This window comes from Pomacea canaliculata, linkage group LG3 (genome assembly GCF_003073045.1).
Source record: "Pomacea canaliculata isolate SZHN2017 linkage group LG3, ASM307304v1, whole genome shotgun sequence".
Classification (NCBI taxonomy): Eukaryota; Metazoa; Mollusca; class Gastropoda; order Architaenioglossa; family Ampullariidae; genus Pomacea; species Pomacea canaliculata.
The window spans coordinates 15,826,414-15,835,235 of NC_037592.1; the positions used below are offsets into that span (position 1 = coordinate 15,826,414).

The window sequence follows — 8,822 nt, forward strand, 5'->3', positions numbered from 1 at the left end:
AATCAGAATTAAACAAAATCTTAACTAATATTTTTTTTTCACTCTTTATTTTCTTGCCTTCAGGAAGTTTGAAATAGACTATATCTAAATCGACGGTATAACTGGCAGAGAAATTGAGAAAGTCACAAAAATGCGATCTAAATGATTAACTTTATTGCGATGTATGTGGTTTTTTTTAAAAGAATAAAACTCCTAGTAAACATATTTCTTGTAAAGTCGACAAAAACATACTTTTTTATATATTCAAGTTTTCGTAAAAATTAAAATGACATGTTTTCCAACACTGAGAGGTGCGCATCAATCAGCGAAGACTTACAGAGGCAGTAAGGAATGAACACCTGACCAGACTGTGAGCGAAGTGCGACCAAGCACACAGACACAACTGCGAAGAGTCGAGAGGAGAAAAATATGCGAAGAAGCCTGCATACACTATATCTTTAGAGGTAAAACCCGCGAGTTTTTGTCATCTGCATGGTTGAAATGAGCTAGATACCGCGTCCCATCATACCATCCCATATTTCATATCATATTAAAGCCAGTATAACGAGTAGAGTTTAGTTAAAATACAAAGCTTCCAGTATTTCTACCCTGCATGCGGTGTTATTAATTGTTGTTATTGTCACATTTTATTTTGCCATTTTTTTCTTTATGCCTCTATTTTATGCCTCTCCTTTCTCTCTGTTCAAAGTGTATTTCACAAACACCCATACCTCGTTGCTAAGACTGGTACCGTTCGCCCACTTCTCCCCCTGCTACACGTAGCTCTTTCTAGTCCCCCACCAACCACCTTGCAAGTAGTTGCCAATTGTGAATAACATTAACTGTCTAGAAATTCGAATAACACACTAGTTCATGTTAGAAAGAAATATGTAGTGAAGTGGTGTTGTCGTGCTGTACTTTAACGCAGATAAACAAAGTTGAAGACTGGTCCAGTTCTGTGCATGGTACAATGTGAAGATCTTCAGAGTGGTTCAATACATTCCTTCGCACTTGTTTAATCTGAGTTTGTTTGTTTTTTTTTATTTCTGAAATTGTTGCCTGTTGTTGGATGGGATGAGATTTGAAAGCTGTCCTATTCCTGCCGCGACAGGTGTTTGGAGCTGGCTTCACCCTCTGACTCCATGCCGCTACGCTGTGACGAGCGTTGTGACGAAGACGTGAAGTCCTCCACGTACTCCTTGTCGCTGTGCTGCGGCGCCATGCGGCCACTGACCGGTGATGTCGAGGACGACAACTCCGGCGAGGAAACCCATGACGACAGAGGCAGATCCTCGCCGTCATCGCTGGTGTTGTCGGCATGTGACCTTTCCGCCCTAGAGGACGTGCCGATGGAGACTTCTTTTCCCTTCTGACGACCACCGGATGTTGTTCTCTTTTGGTAGTCTTCACACTCCTCTTGACCCGTCTTTCTCTTTTCGGGCAGTCTTGGGGCCTGCTGACTCCTCGTCCGTCGTCCAGCTTGTGGAATAGTGAGCACTGGAGGAAGACAGGCCCTGGGGTTTTGACGCTTTGAAAGCGTCCTCGTCGGAGATGACAACCACCTTCTTCCTACCCTTCTCCGCCGCCTTGGGAAGGGGCAAGGCTCTCTCTTCCGAATCCGTCCCCTCGCTGCTGGTGCTGTGACATTCGCGGGATGCTGGTCGACTGGGGATATCTTCACTAGCAATGATAGTCTCATCTAATTCGCCTTCGGAACTCGAAGTATCCCGACACATCCGCGCCAGGAACGAGGAATTTTTGTCCGCAGAGCGGCGGTCTGCCACACATCCCTTCACTTCCACTGTTCCAATGACGGCCTGAGGGCTCTTGTCCGGCTGTGCGCGAGGTCTGGCTGCAGAGGGGAGCACCGGGGAGGTTTTCTTGGCATCCAAGACGTTGGGAGAGCCGGGACCCGGGGGGACCTTAGGAGATGAGATGTTGGAATGTTCGATGACTAAAGGGTCGCAGGTATGGGTTACAGCTGGCGGTGGATAAGGGCCGGTGGCGCTGGCGCTCCTGTTCTTAGATTTTCCTGAGGAGTTGTCTTTAATACTTGGGTCCTTTTTTTGCTTGAAACTGTCAGCATTGAATGCCACATTCTGAACTGGTTCAGCTTCCTCAGAGCGTGCTGTCCATCAAGAAATCAAATCATCTCTAAGGTCAACATAAACAAAGTCTCTGTAATGTTTTGACTTATAGGTACTGAGAAGCGGGATTAGTCTTTTTTTTCTCTAAGAATTCTTTCTGTTCCTACATCGAAAGAAAGTGTGCGCGCCCCTGACTATGTGCAGGTGAAATCTTTTTAAAACTAGGACTATTCAACAACCCTGAAAGACATCAGGGACACGCACGCACGCGGGCGGACACACACACACACACACACACATTTACAAACACACACACACACACACGTCTGCCGTAGTTCCAGCAAGTGTTCACATGATCAGCGATCTTTTTCTCTCGACATACCGTGCCAGATTAAACGAAAATACTAAAAGACTTAAAGCCTGGTGCATCATCTGACGGAGGAAATCGTTTTTCTGACGCCCTCCTTCTCTGTCCACTAGTCTTTCAAGGCATATCCCAGCAGCAGCAGAAACAGCAACTGATGAATAGCTAGGAGGGTACTAAAGTGGCTGCAAGTTACAGCTGTGTTCGTCACCGTCCACTTACCCTTTGGTTTTTGAGGTTTGAGTCCGAATGTTTTCCACTGTCTGGCTCGCTTTTTGACCTCCTTGGCTCGCAGTTGTGTAGTGCGGGTGCTCGCGAACTGTAGAAGGAGGAACAGCGAGCATTCCTATACTTCCTGTACGATGTTACAAACAACTTAACAATCATGATGCGGTGTGAACAAACCAGATTAGGCATGGCAAAATTTATACTGTCTGAGAGATCCCATTGAAAATCGCCATTGCCTGAAAAAGCAGGACAGAAACATGGCTAGATGTGTAGCTAGGTACAGTGAGCTGTCTTCACTCAGCTTGAGGAGACGGCAATCTGTACATATCCCACACAACTTCTCCCCCCATCTTCTCACTCTTTTATACACACCCTTAAACTCACACACGCACGCACGTGCGCCGACAGATCCAAATATTACTTCATATTGTGGCGGAGAGGTGAGCTGCTTTGGGCTGCGTCTGATAGAAGGAAAGGGTTGAAACATTTCTCGGTCGTCCCTCAGACACCGACTGTGGTCGATCTTCTTGGCGTCGGGGTCCAGGCGGCAGAAGGAAGGCACAGGTCTGTAGAAGGAGTCGTACGTGAAGTACTCCGGGAAGCAATTCTGATGCAGCCGGCACTGCGCGCGCGCAAAACATCAGGGTCTTCGTGGCCATAACGACTGGCAGCTGGCTACAGTACGCCGTGCCACACCGCCATCATGCAAAAGATAATACGATACAACAAGATACAAATTAATAGACAAAATCACGTGATGACAAGTGCACAGCAACAAGGTAATGGTCTCCCCTTCACTTTTTTTGTTTGTTTTTTTTTTTCAAAGGTTGTTGGGGGTCGAGACGTTAAAGTCGTCACTTTACTCAGCTTTATGTGAGGACGATGCCCGTTTTCTTGTCCTCGCTTACCTTCCCCAACCCTTTAAGGAGTCAGGTACCCAGGGTCGATTGGGGAAAGATTGTTGCGCGGCAGGAGTATCTAATTGGTGCGCCTCTCTGAGCCACTTGGCTATCCACTTCCCCACAAAACATCAAGTCAACAGATAATACAACACAATATATCAACATGAGACAATATATAATGCAATGTTATAATAAACAAACTCAAATGCGCACGATAACAATGCAAAAGATAATACGATATACTAAAACAAAAAGATCAAATTACTAGGCAATCTTACAGTTTGCAATACGTCTTATGTCACTGTATTAAAAGCTATCTCTCTAACACACACACAGCTCTCGCATCACCGCCATTGCACAATTAACTGAGCTGTCATCACAGATCACAGTACATCGCTCCCCCCGATCTCACCAAGGCGTTTGCAAGCCACGCCGTAGAGGCTTTGCTCCGTGCACTCCACTTTTCTCTCCCTCCCCACATCATCCCTTCCTCCCTTTTAATAGCAAAGTGTTTCCACCTGGTGATTATATTTTACTGATTTCTAAGTCAGGGGTGACAGAGGTGTTCCATCTTCGAACAATAGTAATGCGGGTCTTTTTTCAGGGAAGAGGCAAAGTCTGACTGCCAAGCTTGACCGTCTATTATTAAATCTAGTTAATATGAAGCGAGAAATAGTACCCCTCCTTCCATGATTTCCTTTTTCCGCTCATGCGCCAACTTCTTCCATAGTTTGATTACGTCTTTACTGGATTTTCTGTCCTTTGTTAAATGCTGCCAATAACAAAAACAATCATTATCATCATCATCAGCATCAGCATCAGCATCATCAGCATCAGCAACAGCAAAAGCAAAAGCAAAAGCAAAAGCAACAGCAACAGCAGCAGCAGCAACAACAACACCACCACCAAAACTAAGACAAAGCGAAGTCGATGACTAACCCGATAGCTCTGTTCCTGCTTGATTCGATCATAGCAAGGTTTGACCTGAAGGATTCGCGTTAAGGTTCTGAAGTTTTCAGCGTTGATGCGGTCGGCCTCCATCATGCGGGCCCCGAAATTCAAGCTGTGGACGTAAGCTCGTGAATATGAGTACGGCGTTGTCTAACGCAATCCGCGTTTCTCCTGCATCCAAACATTTTTGTCCCTCTTACCTATAGAGGTAAGCTGCTCAGAAAAAACGGTGTAGTAACGTGTATGTCTTATAATCCAAACAGCGAGTGACAAATAGAAGACTGCTCAGAGCGTCAGCTTATCATCCTCAAGAAACTCATTTCATCTCTCCTAGAAAAGGAAGTGTTGAAACCTGGCGATTTTTGTGGTGTCTTTGATGGGTATATTTAAAATTAGCCGGTAAACTTCGATCATTGAAATAATCTATTAATGAGCATTAAAACACTTGTTTTTCCCCGTTGCAAGCGGTCATTTTTCCAAACTCGATCGAGTCGACATAAAATGATGCAACTACTACTATACGACGAACCAATCGCAGGACAAAAAGTTCCCTGTTTGTTTGTTTGTTTGTTTGTTTGTTTGTTTTCGCTTTTATTTTACGCCAGTGCGTTCCATGATTCTTGTTATCATACTATTGGCGAGGGCCTTAATAGTCTATTTGAGTCTTACTCCAAGATAACCTTATCCTATAGATTATGAAAGGTTAAACTCATACAAACACGTCGTTTTTTTTTTTTTTTTTGTTTTTTTTTTGCAGGAAGGTATATCTCCCCCTCCCCCACCTGAACGGCCTGTTTTGGATATTGAGATGATTGTCAGTCGTGGCGGGGGCGTTCATGGCGTTGATGATTCTCTTCAGCATCAGTCTGTTGTTAAACTCCAGCTCTGCCAGCTTCAGGCCTTCTTCCTGGACAGCGATAGACGTACGGAGAATCAGTGAGCGAATAATGCTTGGTTTGTCTTCTGGGGAAGGATGGGAAACGGCATCAGAATGAGGGAATAATACTGGTGGAAAAGACAAGAAATTAACTTTTTGTTTTCTCGCTCTCCATCCCTTTTTTCCTTCCTTCCCACTAGCATGCAGTCCCCCCTCTCTCTCTCTCTCTCTCTCTCTACTTCTCTCCCTGTAAGTGCTGTTCCATATCTTCAGCATACAGTAGATATTTTATAAACGTTCACTGTTAAATCATGCTTCGTATTTTCCACCCTCAAAGAGGTCCGTTTCTCCTCCAGGGTCTTGAAGCGAGGGTAAATCGTTTTCCTAGGACAACTGGTGAAACCAGAGACAAGCGTCTTGTCTCGTGAGGCCCCCAGAGTAGAGGATGTTGCTTTACCTGTAGAATCATAGCTATGAGTTGTTAGTTGTGGCAAAGCTTCTCTGGAATAAACTAACATAATGCAATCTCCGTGGGGTCTGAACAGCGCGTTGTAACTGCGGAGACAAGAATGCTCTCTTTGATTTTCCTTCGGCAACGACTTACCCTCGTTTCGTGAACATGTGCCCTGAAGGCTTTCTGAGATATCTGGAAAAGATGGGAGCCTGCGTGCGCTGAGGTACTTACCATCAGTTTCTTCAATTTAACCTTCACGCTCACGTGGGTTTTTGGAGGGCCCGTGTCTACACACGACTTTACTGCGAACAAAAAAAAAAAAAAAAAAGAAAGATTCAGCACAATACTGATTGGTCTTCAACTTTTTTCTTCCCAAATTGCAGTGTAGTTATTTTAAGGAAAAGCGCTTGCCAGTTAGTAGGGATAGACAGACTGACAGATATGTTGGTTTAGAAGGGTCATGTAAGTTAAAGTATAGCTATTTAATGAAAGCCCTTACTAATTAGTGAGGATAGATAGATATGTTGGCTTATAAAAGCCATGCGTGAAATAAGGATCTTGTACAGAGAGCGTGAGACCGATGACTTTGTACAGAACACAGTTGCCACTGTCATAGGACGCCAGGAACCATCTACTTGCGTACGTCAAGCGGAGTAAGCTGTCTGGTTTAGCCATCCTACCCGCCATAACTGCTGAAGACTGTTCTTCGTGGTACCTTGGACATGGTTGACGCCGTCGGTAGTCGGAGGAGGAACTGTCTGACAAATCTGCTAAACCAGGCGTGTAGCGGGACTTTTCACCTGCTGCGTCTATCCATGTACATACGCCACCCCGACTCGCCCAACGACCAGAACCAGTCAAGGCATGCATGATTGTGTATCAACGGTACACTGAATAATAATCACTGTGTAACTATGGTCTTTGTTTCTTTTACAAATTATATTTTCTATCCTAATCCTGATCATGTAAGTGCAGTCATTCCATCAGTGACTAGGATTTTACACTAAATACTTGATTTTATTATTGCTTATTAGTTATTTTTCCACCCTTTTCCCCTGGTAAAATATATCGTGAAGATAAGTGACCTCTCGTAATTGGGAGACGGCATTTATCTCCCGGTCTTTAATTTTTGTTTTGGTTTTAAGAGGGTTCTCGCCTCCTCTACCTCGATACCGATCCGTTATCGAACTTTTCCCCATACGGGTATCGAATCAGTTAGGGAACGGACTTTTGGTCTTGATGGACTATTCACTTCCCCCGCCACCGCTCTCACCCTCAAAGAAAGAGTTGTTTTGCCTACAGCATCCGGTATGCTCCTAGGTGCTAAAGAGCTCTATTATTAAGTCCTACATTGGTTAACTTTAGTGATCGAACGAGCACCGAGGCATTCAGACTTTGCCCTATCCGGCACAAAAAAGAAAATTGGGTAAAAGCTAAAGTTTTCAGTAATAAAATCCTGCTCAAGTCTACCCACTGTTTGCCACTTTGCGAGCCAGCTCCACCAGCTGTGCCTGGCGATGTTTGGCCTCCAGGTACGTCTCCTCGGATAGCGGGACAGTGCAGGGATAGCGCCGTATTGGCTTCGGATACTTAGCACTCGGCATCGTCCTTGTCTTCTTTACTTCTCGGTCAGAAAAATGTTCTGGTTTTTTTTTTTGTTGTGTTTTTTGTTGTTTTTTTTTACTAATATGTAAATTTGTGTAGAAAGTTTTCAAGACCACACGCCATAGACGCTGATAAACAGGGCAACTCTCTCGTTTGGAGGGAAATGTCGTCAGCAGGTGACGTTTTTGTGTGATTACGTCATCATATAAACTATTGATTAATTAAAAAATGTCCGTGCATATGAGAAGCAATGGAGGGTCAAAGACTGCACTCTCTCGTGCATTGGACGCGCGCGCGCGTGCGTGTGTGAGCGTGAGAGAAGAAAAACTATGTGATTTACGTAATTCCCACGATAACGACAGAAGGCTTTCATTATCTATTAAATCATTTTAATTAATTTCTTTTCAGTTTTAGGTTTTTCCAACGCAAACGTGTTTGGCGAATCATAACAAAATTGTACCGCACTGCTTGAGCGACATCGGGTGGGTGGATGAGAAATTGTGTATTACGCCGAGACAGCCACTAAAGGTATATCACGGTAAGGCAGCCAGGCCTGTAAACAGATGCCACATGCAGAAAAAGAACAGCCTGCCCGAGACGAGAGCTGAACCCAGGACACCCAACTCTCACTGTATTGGTGACAGGCGCTAACGGGACCTCCTATAACTGCTTATCGCTGCAGCGACGTTTGATGATGAACTACAGTAATGTTAGCAGTATTTTATTTTTCCTTTCTTCAGTTATTGCTTTCATATACTGTAACTTAAAACTAGAGCAAGAGCATGTGAAGGGAAGTGGCTGAAAGACGGAGTGTGAGATGCTAAATGTGAGAACATATAAAGCAAGCTCATATCAGGCTAAACTATGTTACCGAAACTTTGTTACCGTATGCCAGCATGCCGTAAAATTCAACGAGTTTAATCTCTCGTCGTTTTGCTTGTAGATAGGTCTCTCCATGCAATGGCTGCACTGCCGGGTAGAAAGAAGACAGTACCAGTAAAGACGGGTGGTAGCGGTGGGCGGGTGTGCTGACGAAGCTTCTCTCCATGGCGCTGAATGATCAGTCCGTGAACACTCGCAGCACACCCTGCTGTCAGTTCAACTCTTTTCAAAACTAGGCAAAGAGCTGTATTTTTTTTTTTTTTTTTTTTAAGGAAACCTAACGTTTCCCTGTGTCGATGAACGATACCTGACTGATGCTATATTTCGCTGAGAGATAAGAGCAGATAACCCGACTGACGCTAAATTTCGCTGATAAGTGTAGATATGTGCCCTCGAGATGCACTGGCTAGATAAATACGCCGATTTACCTTGCTTTGTTCTTATGAGAGATAACTGAGAAGTAAACAAACATCCCTTATTCTAGACTCGAAAA

General features: G+C 44.4%; 1 protein-coding gene across 3 annotated transcripts; it reads right to left on the reverse strand.

Moving 5' to 3' along the window:
* Positions 1-30: 30 nt before the first annotated feature.
* Positions 31-8,676, reverse strand: LOC112560471. 3 transcript variants are annotated; one of them, XM_025232353.1, is made up of 8 exons: positions 7,317-7,603; positions 6,074-6,144; positions 5,294-5,418; positions 4,500-4,623; positions 4,240-4,332; positions 3,080-3,333; positions 2,653-2,749; positions 31-2,107 (listed from the first exon to the last, which is right to left on the reverse strand). In XM_025232353.1, exons 6-8 carry the CDS (start codon positions 3,143-3,145, stop codon positions 1,386-1,388), a joined length of 885 nt encoding a protein of 294 aa, XP_025088138.1. In that variant the 5' UTR covers positions 3,146-3,333; positions 4,240-4,332; positions 4,500-4,623; positions 5,294-5,418; positions 6,074-6,144; positions 7,317-7,603; the 3' UTR covers positions 31-1,385. The 3 variants fall into 2 exon arrangements, with proteins under 3 accessions (XP_025088137.1, XP_025088138.1, XP_025088139.1); XM_025232352.1 differs by lacking the exon at positions 7,317-7,603 and adding an exon at positions 8,333-8,676.
* Between the last annotated feature and the right edge of the window lie 146 nt (positions 8,677-8,822).

Excerpts from the sequence above, each read along its gene's own strand:
- LOC112560471 (XM_025232352.1), bottom strand. The coding sequence starts at position 3,145 with ATGTTTCAACCCTTTCCTTCTATCAGACGCAGCCCAAAGCAGCTCACC. Across the intron at positions 2,750-3,079 it reads CCTCTCCGCCACAATATGAA|TTCGCGAGCACCCGCACTAC; the intron begins GTAATATTTGGA and ends CTCCTTCTACAG. Across the intron at positions 2,108-2,652 it reads CAAACCTCAAAAACCAAAGG|CACGCTCTGAGGAAGCTGAA; the intron begins GTAAGTGGACGG and ends CTTGATGGACAG.